The sequence below is a fragment of the Daphnia magna genome, linkage group LG1, assembly GCF_020631705.1.
Source record: "Daphnia magna isolate NIES linkage group LG1, ASM2063170v1.1, whole genome shotgun sequence".
NCBI classification, from domain to species: Eukaryota; Metazoa; Arthropoda; class Branchiopoda; order Diplostraca; family Daphniidae; genus Daphnia; species Daphnia magna.
Genome location: NC_059182.1, coordinates 2,980,650 through 2,998,089, shown reverse-complemented (window position 1 = coordinate 2,998,089; position 17,440 = coordinate 2,980,650). Strand labels below are relative to the sequence as shown.

The 17,440-nt window shown below is 44.2% G+C and overlaps 3 protein-coding genes across 3 annotated transcripts; 1 reads left to right on the top strand and 2 right to left on the bottom strand.

Moving 5' to 3' along the window:
- The first annotated feature begins 257 nt into the window (after positions 1 to 257).
- LOC116926692 (aldo-keto reductase family 1 member B1) lies at positions 258 to 2,094 on the top strand. Its single transcript, XM_032933636.2, has 7 exons — positions 258 to 419; positions 491 to 658; positions 727 to 930; positions 994 to 1,241; positions 1,410 to 1,572; positions 1,753 to 1,853; positions 1,919 to 2,094. Exons 1-7 carry the CDS (start codon positions 345 to 347, stop codon positions 1,956 to 1,958), a joined length of 999 nt encoding a protein of 332 aa, XP_032789527.2. The 5' UTR covers positions 258 to 344; the 3' UTR covers positions 1,959 to 2,094.
- A 558-nt stretch (positions 2,095 to 2,652) lies between these two features.
- On the bottom strand, positions 2,653 to 3,557 carry LOC116926729 (60S ribosomal protein L35a). Its single transcript, XM_032933666.2, is given in 5 exon segments — positions 2,653 to 2,730; positions 2,797 to 2,955; positions 3,036 to 3,180; positions 3,378 to 3,466; positions 3,468 to 3,557. Coding segments are annotated over 5 exon segments (504 nt in total). The 5' UTR covers positions 3,555 to 3,557; the 3' UTR covers positions 2,653 to 2,706.
- A 1,374-nt stretch (positions 3,558 to 4,931) lies between these two features.
- Positions 4,932 to 17,048, bottom strand: LOC116926644 (E3 ubiquitin-protein ligase TRIP12). The gene is given in 22 exon segments (XM_045179036.1): positions 4,932 to 6,359; positions 6,432 to 6,612; positions 6,689 to 6,832; positions 6,903 to 7,232; positions 7,298 to 7,654; positions 7,795 to 8,112; positions 8,176 to 8,408; positions 8,483 to 8,737; positions 8,816 to 8,927; positions 9,001 to 9,306; positions 9,308 to 9,415; positions 9,501 to 10,532; positions 10,612 to 11,841; positions 11,843 to 11,875; positions 11,877 to 12,325; positions 12,424 to 12,696; positions 12,760 to 13,052; positions 15,048 to 15,201; positions 15,705 to 16,186; positions 16,251 to 16,382; positions 16,461 to 16,638; positions 16,907 to 17,048. Coding segments are annotated over 21 exon segments (6,753 nt in total). The 5' UTR covers positions 16,595 to 16,638; positions 16,907 to 17,048; the 3' UTR covers positions 4,932 to 6,162.
- Positions 17,049 to 17,440: the final 392 nt, after the last annotated feature.

Sequence of the window (17,440 nt, the reverse complement as noted above, 5' to 3'; positions counted from 1 at the left end):
GTTTAACTTATCATATGATATAGTTAGACTGTTGATGAGTTTACCCTCTATACTAGTTGATTATCATAGCATTACTGTTTGCCCACTATTATTTATAGACTTATAGCCAGTGTGCGAAATAAACAAAACGTCGGAAAAACCAGCCAACACCCAGTTTTCCTTTAGGGAAAAACCACATCTTATTCATATCTTTAGAAAAATATGTAAATAAAATTATCACGGTACGGATGGCTAAATAATATATGACGTGCAGAGTACTTACACCTATCAGTTCTAGCTGATACTTGGACTAGTACTGCCACGTTTTCTGGTTGCTAAGCCTGTAAAAAAAAAAAAAAAAAGAGATGTCAACCTGCAAGGATCACATCACCTTTTGGAATGGAGAAAAAATGCCAATTGTTGGGCTTGGAACTTGGCTGGTAACTTTACATCCACGTAACATCCGCTTCTTTTATGAGCTTTCTATTGATTCAACATCTTTCTCTCGCAGTCTTCAAAAGAAGAAATTCAAACAGCAGTGAACGCTGCTTTAGAAGCCGGTTATCGTCACATTGATACCGCTTACCTGTATTCAAATGAGGACGCTATTGGGGAGGTTTTGCAGCAATGGATCAAGTCGGGAAAGGTTAAACGAGAAGAACTTTTCATCGTTACCAAAGTATGTAAAATTATTGATTGTGAAACGTGGTTCCGATGTGCTAAAGAATATTATGGGTGTCTCATTAGTTGCCAATGATTGGAAATCGGTCTGAGAATGTAGAAAGATTTCTGAGAAAATCACTGCAAAATCTTCGACTAGACTACATCGACCTGTATCTAATCCATGCACCGATTGGTCTCACCGCCAAACACGATGATGATCTTTTCCCCATGAATGCTGACGGTTTTGTTGTGTTGGACAATGATACGGACTTAGTTGATCTTTGGAAGGTATTATAACTGTGGGACAAATATGTTGGGCTCGATTTTAATCAACTTTTCCCCGCCAATTAGGCAATGGAAAAACAAGTAGATGCTGGCTTAGCCAAATCGATTGGTCTCTCGAATTTCAACGAGGAACAAATTGAGAGAATTGTCAAAACGGCTCGGATAAAGCCTGCAAATCTTCAGGTGGAATTGCATGCTGAGTTCCAACAAAAATCACTCAGAGATTTCTGCCACAAACACGGAATAACAATCGTCGCTTACGCTCCTTTAGGCTCACCGGGTCGGAATGCTTTTTACACCAGCCTTGGCATGGCGTAAGTCTCCCTTTAAATAAGTGTTTTTAGACTTCAGTCGAAACTATCAATTCACATCAAAACTAAACTAAGTATCCCTGTTTTACACAACACAGTTGGCATAAATGATCTTTTTGCAATTAATGCCTTCAGTTGTGTAATAAGACTAACTAACTTTTAACAATGCAGCGTACCAGGCCTTCCCGACTTAATCCAAAATCCAGTGGTTGTCAAAATAGCCGAAAAATACAAGAAATCCACCGCACAAGTTCTGCTGAGGTACCTGATGCAGCTTGGTCTTGCCGTTATTCCTAAAAGTGTCACACCTGCACGTATCCATGCCAACTTCCAGGTACAGTTCTTAGCTATAACATGGCTATAATGTCCTTGCATTATTAATAATAAGTGTGTAAAATAAAAATTTAAAAAATGGGGAGAAAAGTGGCCAGATCATCATATTTTAATAACATAATAAATTATGAAATTATAAATCATTTCGCTAAAATGTTGTCATTTAATTTTAACTCGATAGGTATTTGACTTCGACCTCACAGCCACTGACATGACAGAACTAGGAGAGCTAGACCAAGGAGAAAAAGGACGCACGTTTGATCTTTCTACGACTCTCAAAGGGTAACTTTTGCTTAGCTTTTTACAAAATCGATTTTGAAGCTAATAGATTTATTTTCTAAAATTAGGGCTGAGAAGCACCCTGAAAATCCTTTTCGTGGTCACTAAATAAAAGCTTAACTGTCCTACACATTCTATAATTGGCATAAAGTATGAAACTTACCTTGAGTGTAGGCTACAAATGTGCAATTAGCAGGTTGTTTCATAAAGAGAACTTTCAAAATACACGTGTACACTTGGACAACCTTTAGTTAATGTAATGAGAATGTGTGCGGAACTGAGCATTTCGCGTAATTTATGGTGAAATGTCCGTCCAGTCATAGACCCCGGGGGACGATGCTGCTCCGTCTTCAGAATAGCGCATTATCGCAACTATTCGACGAATTCCACAAAATAGTTTGCTGAAAGTTTTGATCATGGTATTATAAGGACTGATATACCATGGTTTTAATTGCCTGCTGAGGCATAACTGATATTTATGATGACTTGTTTTACTTTAGTTTTTGTAAGTTGTACCATGCGCTGACCTCAACCTTCATAACTTCTACCGGGAGAAGATTTTCAACAACCGCCAAAAACAATACTCACAGTATTCCCAATGTACGAGTTGTTTCCAAAAACAACTACACTTACAAGCAAATGCTTAAAGGCCAAGCATTTAGTACCGAATATAGGTTTTTCGTGTACCTATCTTTTGACGCTTTATCACAGATTTGGTGTGAATAGAATCAAATTCCTAAGCATTTACTGTGGTTCTCATAAAAGCTTAAGTGTAAATAGAATTGGTTGTAAACAAAATTAGTTTTTTTTTTCACGGAGCATTTATTACAGCGCCATGCGAGCAATCATCCACATTTTAGATGTTCGACGGGTACATCATCTATTAAACAAAAATAGCCGGTCAAGATTTACTCTTTAGTATACAGTGAAGTCAAATGCTACTTACGATGCGAACGCGGTGTCCCATAGCGACAGCGGGAAGGTTGGACTTGAACTTAGCTCGTACGGCTCCGGCACCTCCATGAGGCCGTGTAACCTTACCCCAGATAGCGCGGATTTTGGATTTCTTTGATTTGTCACCAAGAGATGCTTGGTAGCGTTTGCCCTAATTATAGTAATTCCAGAAGACAGAAAGTTAACAAAAACCAGTTTGTTTTAAACTACAAAATTCAATAACACGGGTACCTTGTAGACATAGGCACACTTCTTTCCAACATAATACCAGGCATCTTCCTTCTTCTTGCATCCTTCAATGTCAAGAAGAGCTGTGTTTTCATGCTGATTCCTCAAGCCACGTTTGTAGCCAGTGAAGATGGCCTTAGCATAAAGCCTAATTGCACAAAGATATGAGATGTTAATGTAGCCAAGAACATGTTGACAGTAGTACAAACATAGGACAACATAATTTTAGGCAAAATAATTTAGCATGGATTTGCGGCCGCAGGAACATAGTTGATTACACTGTGGCTATTAGACCGTGCATTATTACATACTACAATAGTAGAAGAAAACAAACAGTATTATTACCTGGAGAAAGGTCGTTTGGTGGGCTTCACCTTACGCTTCTTGATTTTGGTGGCATCTGCTTTCTCTGTAGCCTTCTCGGCGGGTTTCTTCTTCCGCCTTTTTCACTGTCTTCTCTGGTTTATCACCGGCCACTTTAGCAACCTTGGTTACCTTTTTCTCGGTCTTCTTCTCCACCATTTTCTAAAGTCGAAAGATAATATGTATAGGACAAAATATAAATCCTTTAAATCTTATTAAGAACCATCCATTATATCTAACAGAATGGAAGAGAAATAAACTAGTATAGATAAACAAGATGTCAAACATGTGTGATTCAGCAGGACAGTCAAGTTTATATCCATCGAAAGCAATAACATCCGATTTCCAAAACACGAACTGAACATTTTTCTAGATTGATCACAAACCTGAATAGCTTAAGTACAGTTTTAAAAAATGATCAACTACCTAACTCACTATGAGATACTCGAACGAAAGAAAAGTATAAAAAGATTTCTCACCCGCTTTTTCGGAGACGACTATGGGAAAGACTCCTGACAGTAGTGGCCTCTAGAGCCTAAGAAAAGAAGGAATTGAGCGAAGTTGCCAAATGAGGAAAAAAACTAAAAAACTATGGAACTGAAATGGGAAATGGAGTAAACAGTATCCCAAATTTCCGATCCCAAGATTGAAAATTTGAAAAATTTAAATGCAAGAAACCAGAAATGTGTTGGCAATTTCTGGATAATACTCTGTTTTGTGGATTTATTTTTCCAATTTGTCTTCACAGATATGTTTTAAAGTATTTAATTTAAAATGTATATGATTTTAAGCAATTATTATGATTTTATGAGGTTCGGCAACATTAATTGTAAACAGCGAGGCGAGGTTGTTTCTGCGTACTTATTTGAACCTTTAAAACGCTAATATTCATATTCTTACACAAATTAACCTCCAATAACGCCTAAATAACAGTATTGAGGTAATACAGAAGCAGTCTGCATTTGGTTTGGTGGTATAAAAAGTCTAAATAAGAAAAGTGCAGTAGCCTACTGTACGTTTTACGTAGATAAGATTCCACAGCAACGTAGTGCAACAAATGGAAAATCAGTAGCCATGCCAATCACTTTTTCAGCTTTCCTCCATACAAATAGGTCGCGACACGATCAGTGAAATATAATGGAACTGTCAGCTTTCTATACCCTTAAAAGCTATCGATCTGGAACATCTAAACGATGTTCCAATGACCGGGCATGATACGAGGGGAATGAAAACAATAGACATCAGGAAAAAGCCTAACTCCAGAGACAACAATTTGTGTAATATTACATGACTAAACTGATGAAAATGTGCTTTCCATCAGGAATGGATCAAACGAACTTTGTACAGGGTCTTATAGAAACCTCGCACGTCAGCGAACAGAAGAAATTTATTATCTACAGTATCTGAAGTTTTTCCATGAATGAACACAGATACAAGAATTTAACATTTTCGACGCCGAGATTTCACCCAAAAACGGACACCATGGTAGTTGATGGTCGGCCAAAACTTAGAACTAGACTAATTGTCGATGACACATAGATGTTCAAAAGTGTATTTTAAACTACGCCATACGCCAAAAAACACGAAAATATTTATCATTAGAAGAAAAAACAAAAGTAAACAGCGGAAAAGGAAAAAAGAAATTGAAAAAAAAAAAAAAAAAGACAAGCAAAGTCTTTGGACAGAGAATTAGGAAAGTAATCTGCAATCAAGGAGAAAAGGGTATGTACTAGCATTAGATGAATTTGCTGTGAAGCAAATCAGCAAGTAAACCGTTTGCATCGACAAAGACGTGAAGGACCAGTTTTCTGCTAAGAAGCATACAGAAAACAAAAGGAAAGAAACCAACTCAACTTCCGACTCACATTCGAGAACTACAGGTTCCTTTTTCAGTGTCATAACAGGCAATGGGCTCTTCTCCTTTTCTTCATTCCAATCATGTTTTCCTTTCTGAAGTTTTTGTAACACAAATGAAATAACGATAGCCTATTATTACGTAGGGAGGGAAAGGCCTGTTATTTGCTGAAAAGGATTACAGCTCCTGTTTACTGTTATTTATCCTCACGGTTCTGACACCAAGGCGCACGGGAACTTACCGGAAACTGTTTCACTTCTTGTTTACTTTTTTCTTTCCTTTTTGCCACCTTGACTGTCGAAAGGATAAAGAGGAAAAAGGAATGGGCGACTTAACAAACAAATATAAGCATTTTTCGCAAAAAGAAAGAATCAGCAGGGAGAAAAAGGACCACAGCGCCTTACATCTAGTGTTACACATGGACGCATTTTGCTAACAGTCACACATTAGGCGCTCTCTCATTCGACACACACACACAATATGCATTCATACATCGCTTATTGTTTCTCAATCATCTCTTTCAACCTATAAGACGGTGCAAGACGAGTATAGGAGGGATGGGAAGAGACTGGAGGGCGCAGGGGGCTGTCCAGCAGGAACAATTTTTTTTTTTATCAGGGCAAACGAAGGAAAAGCGCAAACAGATGAACAGCGATACAAATGATCGTTCGTTTGATGACACGCCTGATACAAAATCAAGAGGAAAACAAAACAAAAAAGAAAAGAAAAAAAAACAAAAACAAGAAAAAAGAATAATAATAATAACGAATAATAATGAAGAAAAAACAGAAAAGGAAAAACAGAGGGAAAAACAGAAAAAAAAAATACGTACTAATTGTAGATTAGGGAGGGGGGAGGGGGGGGGGGTATTTGGCCGTCTCCACTGTCTTTTTGAAAGAAAATGTTGCCGTTTTAAGAGAGATGAAACGAATGCTGGCCCTCACGTACTGCGACAGATAGCTTTTGACGCATAATCTCCAGACTACTGTAGTCAGGAAGTTTAAGATAGTTGACGCACGTCATCACAGACGGAAGGAAATCATCCGGACTCTGGTTTGGCTCTAATGTTTTCCGTACCACCGTCAATGGAGGAGACAAACTTTTGAAACCTACGATCAAAAAACATTATTAGCATGTCAAGCTGCAAAAAAAAAAATAAAGAAGAAAGAGAATAGATATACCTCCGACCGGGAGACGAGGGGATCCTGAGACAAATTGCAGGAAAAGGCGTTGCTCTTCCTTGTTGTAGGACGAGAGAATTTCGGCCAGATTTCGTATCGCTTTTGATTCCAATGTGAAGCCGTGGTCTGGCTTCCAAGCGTCCAACAAACTTTGCACTTCCCAAGCACCTTCAGTAGTCCACTATACAAGGGAAAACGAGTCGGCATCGTCATAACAGTTCTCGCAATTCATTCATGCAAAATATGGCTACGGTTACCTGAGAAGCTCCGCAGAGAAGAAGATCCATTTCTTCCGGATAGAAAAGAGAAAGATGATGTAGGGGGAAAACGGATTCGAATCCTTCGCGTAAAGATTCCATTTGTCTGGAGACGCCTTCGACAAGGATCCAGTGTGAAAGTAACTAGATGAACAATACAAATCGTTACATCCCCATTCGCAATACTAAGAATTACACTTGACGTTGTCCTTACCTTGAGGTATTGCTCCAAATTGTTGATGGTGACGGGCTGATCCTTGCCTCCCTTTCGCAGTTCGATGGTGGACGAGCCAGGAAGCGTAAAGTCCAGGCCGAGATCGACGACGGGACAGCCGTCGAGATTGAGCGCCTGGATTGCTGCCTGTCGTTGGGCTGGCGTGAGAGTCGAGTCCTGATCGATACGTTTTTTCTCTTCTACTAGAGCCATCAATGACTTGTACGTTTTCGCCAAAATGGGATCCAACAAGACCATGTCTGATGCTGTCAAGAATCTTTCTTGACCAAGCAGCCAGCGGAAAAACACCGGGCTAAATGGCAAATCCAACTGCATCACATAAAAACGATTCGGCTTTAAGTTACTTGACAAGAAAAGAAGTGCAAAGTAATTACCATCCTGGAATCCATGATCGCTTTCGCTATAAATTTCCCAACAAAGCGGAATTTCGAGCGAATTTTGGCCAGTGGGCCGGCCTTGAGACTGCGCGAGCAGGGCGACGGAAAGAGGCCATATTGATTGTGAACGTAATCAACTGACGTCCCGATGGATCCGACGGTAGAAACGGGGCCTGTTTTTGTTTTGGATGGTTCTTCCGACGACGAAGACGAGGGTGACGATCCAAGTGATCCGCCGCCAGCGACTAAGGTAGCCGATACAGCTTCTCCGCGCCAAAGTTCCAGATCAAAGCGCTGCAATTCTCGCGATACTAAGGCGTAAAACTCAAGCGTCGGTCCAAGTCCAGTTCCAACCTGAAAATTCCAAAAAGATTTTGTTATTATTATTATTTTTTTATCGCAGAAGAATCCCAGACCAATTAAAAAAAAGCTGGCTTCAGCAAACATTCCGAAAATATGCAAGTAATAAAATAAAAAATTCAAGACAAACTAACCTCATTTTCGTATTGTATTTCGAGAAGGGCTCTCGACGAAGCCATGTCCTGCATGACTTGCTCTGCCTGCTTCAAAATGTCTTCACGCGACACCGTGCGTTTCCGTCTATCAAGCCGGGGTGTGACACGCTCACTACTGTCACCACCACTCATCAATTCAGGAGCAGAGTCCATTAGGCGCTGGAGCGCTCGGTCACGGTCGAATGCCGTAGCATAAAACAGCAGGTGCCGGGTTTCAAAAGGAAACAGGAACGGGCATGCCGTGGCGATTTGTGCCAGCCACGGTGGCAAGTTTCCCGTCATTATCACTAGTGGGTCCTAAAATGAGTCAAACATGACGAACGACCATAACAAAACTAGTGCCATATATTTTCTTATTACCTGCAGTTGACGATTAGCTTTGGCAGTAAGCTTAGAGTTGATCAGCTCATGAATCGACAAAATGGGCTTGTAGTCGACCAGGTGATAAAGAAATCCCCAATAGCGGTTTAGGGAGTGGACAACGCGCAACAGATTCAGCACTTCCAGCGATGGGTCATCGACCGTCACGTATTCGGGCATTCGCATGGTCAAAAATGGCACTATTGGGGAATTCACATCGGGGGCAATTCCATCTAGAAAAAAGGAAAATCAACAATAATTAAAATCACATCCATTTCGCCGTCCAAACTCGTTCAAAAGAATTTACCAATCCACAGGTCGTCGCCTTTCTTTTTGTTCGAGCTTTTGCCATTGGCGCCTTTGCCCTTACGAGTCCCTGAAGCAGATCCGCACGGCAGCAGTACGTTTGGTGCACTCGTATTTTTGGCAGCATTCGGACTGGCATAGTTGCACGGGTCGTTATCAGGCACTGGTCGGTAGAAAATGGTGTGCGTCTGTACCCAAATGGATGCGTGCCCCATTGGGGTTTCGGAATCCGTATCCGTCTCGGATTGATCCATGCCTGCGAGCGGTAAAAAAATAAAATAAATAAACAACGTATAAAAGAAAATCTCAACCGATTGTTCAAGTATAGTCTTACTGAATTGTCGGATAGCCTGGTAGACTGTCATATTGTAAGGGATCACGTGATCGTTGACCAAAAATTGGAGCTTGTGTCGAACGCTATTTCCTTGGTTCATTAAAACGGTCGCCTAAGAGGAAAAGGAACACATTGACTATAGGAAGACCGAACGGCGGCGTATTAGCGGTGGCGATTCAACTCACCAAACTGTCATCGACGTCATCCTCGCTATTATCGTCATCGCTATCTGCCAGGTCTTTGTCTCGGATGCGGCCATAGCCGCGGATGACCAGGTATTTTTCAATGGCCTGCACCAGAGCAAGCGGGTCAATTTTGACGGTACCGCCTTTCCATTGTTTCACATTGTTGCACGATGGATGCCGCTGTAAGTTGCACTTGAGCTGGTGCGTATTGAAGAAGCGCAACGCCGAGGTCCCTGAACGGAAATAGCCACCCGAAGCGCCCGACGTGCCGGCAGGGGCGGGCAAATCATGCACCCGAACGGGGAAACTGTTCCAGCTGATTAATACAGCCGCTCAATTTGTGCGTCAACGCCAATAAATGAGTGGCCGCCTCTGATGTAGGGAATTCGCTGTTTGGTGACACACGAAGAAATTCCTGAAGAAGAAAAAAAAAAATAACGAAGTAAATATTATTAGATTGGCACCGGTAACTCAATAAAGGGAACAATCTTAAAAAATACCTGAAGGAAGAGCCGCAATCGATCGTCGCGATCAATGCCATCCGCAGTGAGGTATTTGAGAAGAGACTGGACCAATCCACTGTGAAGAATTTCAAACGAGGAAACGTCCGAATCTGCAACGATTGCACGGATCTGCTCTAAAGTCTCTTTGGCCATTAACGGTTCGGTTTCGAGTCGTTGAACTAGACGCGTCAACTCCGACAAGACACTGAGACCAGTAGTGTTTACACCCGATCCTTCACCGGACTGACCGTGGCCCGACTCGCCAGCCTCCGTTGCAGCCGGGCTGAAATAGGTTGATAGGAAGAGAGTGGCTTGATCACGTATCCATGTCTTGACCTTTTCTCGATTTCCAGCCAACTGTGGATTGCTCAGCGATTTGGGCACGTTCGGCAAGAGGCTGGGAGACGAAGAGGTACAAGCTGCACTGGACGTGCCCGAATTGCCGGTGCTCGATGACTGATTATTATGATGAGAACGTCCCCAACGTGCAGGATTCAGGTTGGCGAGGAAGCTTGTCGCTTTCGCAGCGCTTCCGCTGATGGCTGATGTAGGTGTACCATTATTGCTCGCCCCACCACTACCGTGAGCGGCCATGGTGAAACCGAACTTGGAGCGAGCTCCTCCAACGCTTCCGGCACTACTACTGCTGCTGGCACTAGCACCACTTTTCAAATAGTCATGTCCGTCCATGCTGTAGCTGGGCGGCCCACCTGAAGATGTCTCTTCTGCATAGTTCCTTGATTTACGGGCACCGACAGCACCACGTTTCGCCCCCCGCTTCCTCTTTAAAACGTCACTCAGTTTCATCGGGCTAGACGCTACAGCTGAGACGGCCATAATGGGATTCGTTAACGTCACCGGCGATTCTCCGACCTCCGAACTAGTGGCCGCAGTCGTGCCAACGGCGGCAGCACGTTCCGGGCTGCTAGCAACGAGTGGGGCCCCACTTGAGCCGCTGGATCCATTTCCTAACGGGCATTGGTCTGTTGTCGACGAAGAATACGTGGCCGATCGGTTCAAAATGTCATTCTGCCAAATAGGAAACATTAAGTTATTTCATCTTACATGTCCATCAAACAATATTTAACTAAAAAAAGGGAAGACTCACCTCAAATGGGGCAGCGAGGACGGCGGCGGGTGTTGTTGCGGAGGACGAGGGCGACTCTGCTGGCTCGGCCACTAGTCGCTGGACTTGATGCATGACTCCCTCACGCCTAAAGTGAACACCAAAGACGTCCGGCAATTTTTGCATGAGAATGTGGGCCATTTGCGTGGCGCCGACGACGATCTTGAGATCCTGCGACGAAAGCATACCGGCCAAATGACTGGCAACGCTCTGGCTTTTCAAGACATCCCGTAGAAGTTCGGGCGAGGCGTAATAAAGCATCCGCAATAAGGCGCGCAGGCACTTGTGACGAACAGCCGGTCCAGCTGAGCTGCTATACACTTCGTAAAGAAGAGAAAAGAGGGAGCGAATGAACTGTGTTGCCAATTCTGTTTCTTCTTGCAAACATTCGATTCTTGAATCACTCTGCTTTACACCGAGGCCACCGTTGCCTCCGCCTAATCCGCTGGAACCGCCAGTATTGTTTATTTTACGCTGGACAGGTCGCGTGGTGCCAGTCTCTTCGTTTATTTGCTGCATAGAATGAAAATCCAGCGTGTACGTCCGACCCATGGTGGAAAGACTAATCTCATCCTCGCCGGATTGGTGTGCGGCTTCGACCATCCGTGAATCTATGGCCGAATACGCGTGCCATGAGCCGCGGTCATCACGCCATTGCCACTGGACCGCGTCGTAATGGACGGTACTGGGTTTGGTGAGCCAAACATCCACGGCGAAGAAACCATCCGTCGGCAGACGTGGCATCAGTTCGCCAATCAGCGACGTTATCTCGTACAATTCTTGCGGACTGCGAGCCACCAATTCCACCGCATGATCCTGTTGGTGGTGCTCTTTGGCTGGCGATGACGTCGAAGAAGCGGGCAAAGTTTCAGCGGTGGAAGATGAAGTGCCACTAGCAACCGCGCCCGCAGGTCCAGTCAGCAGCAGGCACAACGTGTGTGCAATATTCTGTTTGAGAAGCTTGACGGCCAGTTCCGGACAGTGGGCGCACATTATGGAGAGCATTCGCACGACCATGATGAATGTTGCGCTAGAGAGGACGGGCGGCACGATGACGAGCAACTGTTGCAAGTGTGCCAGCAATTCCGTACTGGCAATCTCTTGCAGTCGATCGGATTCACCGTGGAAGCTGTCGACCAGGCGACTAAAGGCGATGCAGATACTCTCGACGCTCTTCTTGTCGTGTTGGGTAAGACGGGCGGCAAGGGCCGGACAAGGATCCCGAAACGAAATGCAACTCGTCCGGCATGAAGGTTTTGGCAACAATTGGCCGTGATGGAAAGGGCGGCTCGCTGGGCATTAATGCCAAAGAAATCCAGGTACATCAGGCACGCGGAAACGCCACGGGCCTGCAAAATTGACTTAGCGTGCCGACGTGACAGCATTTCCAGAGCTGTCAGACTCTGCTCGGCCACATCCATGCACTGGATGACCTGCAATTTCTCGAGGAAAGCCGGCACAGCATCAACGACGACAGCCGAAGAACGAGGAAGCGCCTCCATCATGTAAGTCAATGCCCGACAGGCATGATTCATCATGTCGAAATTGTGTTCCATATGCAGTAAATGGATGAGGGCGGGGACAGCTTGCCGGACGGGAAACCCGGCCAGAGTGTCTTCATTGCCCATCACCAACAGCTGGCACATTTCAATAGCCGCCTGCAGCTGTTGACTTTCGTCCGCGTTGTTTTGCACGGCTGGACATCAAAAGAGAAAATCGAATACGTTAGAGGCACCAATATCCACGACTATAAAAGAAGCATATAAAAAAAAAAACAAAAAAAAAACAAAATACCGGCAATCAGCTGTTGAGCTTTGGAGATAGTTGAATTGGATCCCATGGAACGATGAAGTATGTGCTGCATTCGAGGCGCCAGGGCGCCAAACAGATGCGGCGGAAGTCCGCGAGCTTCCAGCAACGCCTGGAGTCGTCCCATTTCGCTATCGTCACTTTCGGAATCGCCAGTTCCAGTGGCTCCCCCTGCTCCTAAGAGAAGATTAGCAGCGTGACCTGGTGGTAAGTTCAACAGGCCGGAAGCTCCGTCAGGAGGAACGGCATTGGCTCCACCTGTCCACCGGAAACACATTAGCGTGAATGAAGGAGAGGATCGATTTTGTCGGGAAACCCTACCAACTGGTGCAGGTGCCGACGAAGAAGACGAGGAAGAAGCCGGAGTATGCGAACCACTAGCCGATGAAGATCCACTATGAGTTCCGCCATCCATCACAGCGCCAGCGCCCACTCCAAGCAATCCGGCTGATCCTGCAACTGCTCCGGTGTTGTTGGCGGCCGACGCAGGTGCGCCGACGCCGCCGACACCCGGGATTCCGCTGGTATCACCGCCGCCACCGCCTCCTACTCCGCTGGCACCACTTCCGCTAGTACTGAGTGGCACTTTGCCGGACCTCGAGGCTCGCCGGCTACTTTAGAATTTTCAGAAGAAAAAAATAAAATAAAATAAACATTATCACTGATCTCTTCTCGCGTTATGGCAATAAGAGGGAACGATCTATGGCCATAAAGTTCTGATTTAACTACGCCTTCAATATCGTCGCATCTAATGAGGTTAGATGATGAAGCCTTGAGGTTAAGCCCCATCCTCGTTCCCAGCCCACCCTCCCGCTCACCACGCCTCTTCCACTTCCTGATCCAATCACGATGGAAAACTGCCTCTATTTGGCCCGCTAATTCCGCACGTGTAGCGATTACGTCGGAAAAGTAGCTACACACAAGCATTGGCTTTTGATGTGCTGAATCTAACGCAGCAACAAAGAGGATTAATTTCGTCCGTGAACGAAGGCCGTGGATATCCAGAAAAAGAAGGCTAAAGAAAGCTCCGCATGCTGTAAACGTCTCCATGTCGTCAGTCAACTTTCATGTTCTATCAACGTTGGATAGACGTTGATTTTTGCTTTATTCAGACTGTCTTATCTTTGTTATTTGTCAAATTTCGACGGTCGGTTGAAAATCACGGGCACGACTTTTCGATCATCATCTTGTCGGTCGTGCAATGGATCGAAAACGACCACGCGCGCAAGAGAGTCACCTTGAATAATTCAAACTCTCTTGTTCTCTTTTTTTTCTTTTTCTCTTTCGCCTTGGTAACTGGACTGGTATTGACATTGTGGCGGCTAAGAGAGAGAGAGAGACGAATGTTCAAAGAACGGGTAAATGCACATGAATTTCACCAGCGTTTCAATCCAGGGCCAGACAGTGGTTAACCCATCAAGCATCATCGAAGCAAATGGGGTGTGATACAAAAGCAGCAGCTAATTAGCACACGCAGACACACCGGTTGCTCAAATGGCCGCCCTTGAACCGCTTCGCCGCGAGGAGAATCAAGAGAGGAAGCACACCTGTAAACCCGCACCTCTTCCTCATCGCCCGACACACCAGACAGCAGCCGGAACACACACAAAAAATGAATAAAAACCGACAAGGGATAGGAAAAGCAAAAAGAATAGGGGACACGATTGATGCGTGCTGGTCGATATTAAACGTCATCATTTTTTTTTTTGTGGGGGGCTATTTCGACACTCACCTCCATGTCTGATAGCGCAACGACAAATCGTGCAGAAACATTCCGCTAGGGAGGGCAAATGCAGCAATGAGACATTGGCAGTAACACTGGGAATCACACACGTTAAGACACAGAAGAGACCCTCCTCCCTTCTCCTCCCTAACTGGACTGATCGCGACACAAACTTCGAACAGATACTCAAGGAGCTACCAAAGTCAATGGAACCTCCAAGCGCGATTTGCCTGAGGGCAACACCTGTGTGTGTGCAACAAACAAAATATCCACACAGAAAAGAAGAGAGAAAAAAAAAATCTCTCTTTGTTTCCCAGAAAGCAATTTTTTTTTTTTTTTTTGCTTTTTTTTTTTGGTCTACTACGTTCGAGCGACCACTTCGATCAAAATCCGAGAGTTGGACTCGCAAAAACTGTCTGCCAACCTCGACTGCCGACCACCGACTAATAAACTCGGTGAAATAAGAACCACGGATACATGGCAGGGAAGAAGGAGCTACTTGAACACGAGGAATTAAAAGAAAGGGGAGGACAAAAAAGGGGCGGCGGGAGAAACAGGAGAAAGACGAAGGTTGAAGTCGTCCAACGTCGCCATAGCAACAGATTTCAAGTCCCTTCTAACCACAGCCTTTTCTGCACGATCTAATACGATATACGAACAAGCTGATTAGACGTCACCCCACCTTTTCCCTTTACGTTTTTTTATTACTTACATCAATCACGCCATCGTGTGAGCAAGCTAGTTGGATGGCTCGGGAACTTCCGAGACATTGTTGTAAATAACAACTAGGTTATTAAAAGGATTTTCTTTGGGGGGAGGCGTGGCGTTTGCCATTTTGAATTAGAAAAAAAGAAAGAAAACAAAACGAGGTTGAAAATGTGTTTACCTGTTGCTGGCGCAGGACCCCGTGTTGGTCGGTTGTCGCGGGTGACGTATTTGAGACAAGCGCTGTTGTTGCTGTTCTCCTTCTCCGGCTGTGACCTCAGCGTCTCCTCCTGCTACGCCAGCCGACGTCGACCCTCCCAAACAATGACTGTGTCCTATTAATTACAAGGGAATAAAAATAGGAGATTCATAACACATCCGGCTTCCAATTCTTCAAAGCGTGCAATTTTCCGATCAGACACAATAACTAAAGAACCACACTATACGACAGAAACATACGGATCAGTCTCAAAGTTGCCTATGACAGCCATTGCAGAAGGATAACGGGACATCTGATAAGATAACCAAAGCAGCTTGCAACACATTTTTTTGTGTGTGTTTGCATGTCAACTAATCGAAGAACTTTCTACGAATCTAAATTCAATGCACAATATCAGAAAATCTTTAGACTGATCACTACCCAGTGTTCCATGACTGATTCCGACAGTGAAGGCCTGACGAAACAGGTCTTAGTAACAATACAGAGGGGAACACGCAATCGAGCAGGATTTCGTTAACTTTTCTCCTCAGAGTTGTGAAATTAAGCAACTCTTTCGACCCAATATTCCCAAATTTCAACGTAAAATGTATCTAATGAATAAACCAGAAAGTGACGTACCAGCCCCTATGTTTGCTCGTGAATGAAGCTGTTGTGGTGGTGATATGGCTGATTGGAAAGCTTCTTTGCCCGTTTGCAGCCTAACCTTCTTGGTCGGACTGCGATGGGGGCTACCGTTACCACCGTTAACGGCCGGCTGGCAGTAACGGGTTCGACTAGTAGACGGAGTTGTGGATCCTACTGCGGAAGAGGAAGGTCCCGCTTCTACCGATTCGTTAGTTCTCGTCCGTTTACGTTGTCTTATTGGCGGTGTGACACCTCTATTTCCAGCCGAACAGCTATCTATTGCCGTTGGACTGAGAACTGCTGGCGTAACTGGTGTATCTGCTGGTGTTGGGGGTTGATGAAAGACAGATTTTGGGGTTGGAATACTAGGGCTTCTCCGCTCATAGGGCGTCTTAGCGTGATTTCTATCCACGCCAGTGCTACCTGGTAGAGGTAGACTTTGTCTCTGGTGCTTTTGTGTACCACCCAAGTTCCTTCTGAAAAGACAATGTTTAGTGGTTCAGTCGGAAAAACTGTATAACACCTAAACTATTTTTAAACCTGGAATCCAAAGGTGTAGGTGGTGTGGCAACTGGTAAATGAGATGTCGAAAGGTATCTTCCTGGTAGACGTCTCAATCTGGAAGATATAGGACCTTCAGAGCCCTCACTGTTTTTGGCAGGAGCGCTATAGCTAGATTCCATTGGCAAATAACAATACCCAACTTAAAATATATTTTTAAAAAAGGAATTATGCCATTAAAATATTTACCTCAGTCTGGAAACTATAGGAGTTTCAGTCTGTGTGGATGATACTGGAGAGTTGGAGCTGCTAGGTGAGTGGTTTGATTCCTGATCACCACCACCAGAATTAGCCGGACCTGCAGGTGGTGCTGAGGAGGCCATAGGCACAGCCTTCCTTACCAACCATGCCCCAAATGAAACAACTCCTGTAAAATTTTTATAAAAAAGTACATAAATGATTAATAACTGAGTGGTAGCATATTCAAACAATAACAAACTTCCAACAAACAGCAATCTACAATCAGAAACAGTTCTAAGTTGCCCGAAGGTAGTGCATTCTTTGTTCATCTAACTTGATGGGTAAAGTATGAAATAGATCTCTTTCATATCGACCCAATACTTAATAGTCGTCGTTGACTCGAAAAGTCACATACAACAATGCAGGCAACACTGAAAAGAATCTAAAGTACATACTGGCAAATTCATAGACTGCTGGAATAGTTAATTATGGAACAAGTAAATGCCAAAAACTGCTCTATGATATGCTTTTAAAGAGCGAGGGAATCACCGATGAGATACAGCAATCGTATGCACCCTCAAGGAAGAAATTGTTTTTCATGAACACTTCACAGCATTGGCTTTGTGCAGCCAGAGACAACTTTGACCCACGAGAGCGAGAGACCAAGGAAACGACTAATACAAAAAAGAACCCTTCCCTCTTCGTTTCCCTTTTGATGCTAAAAACATGAAAATCTTACATTCAACTGCTCTAAGTGGTAGAAGAACAGGAATGAGCCAGAAAAACAACCAAATAAATAAATCCAGTTAGGCCAACGTCTCTGTAGATAATGGCAAAGATGCAAATCGTATCGAGACGAGACGACTAAGGAAATCGTTCGCCCTTACCCTATGGAACGAAATATTGTGTGGCCGTGCCACAACTTTGCAAATGAAGATCAAATTTAAGAAGTAATGAAACTTTGGATTTATTTTAAAGAAATATTTATT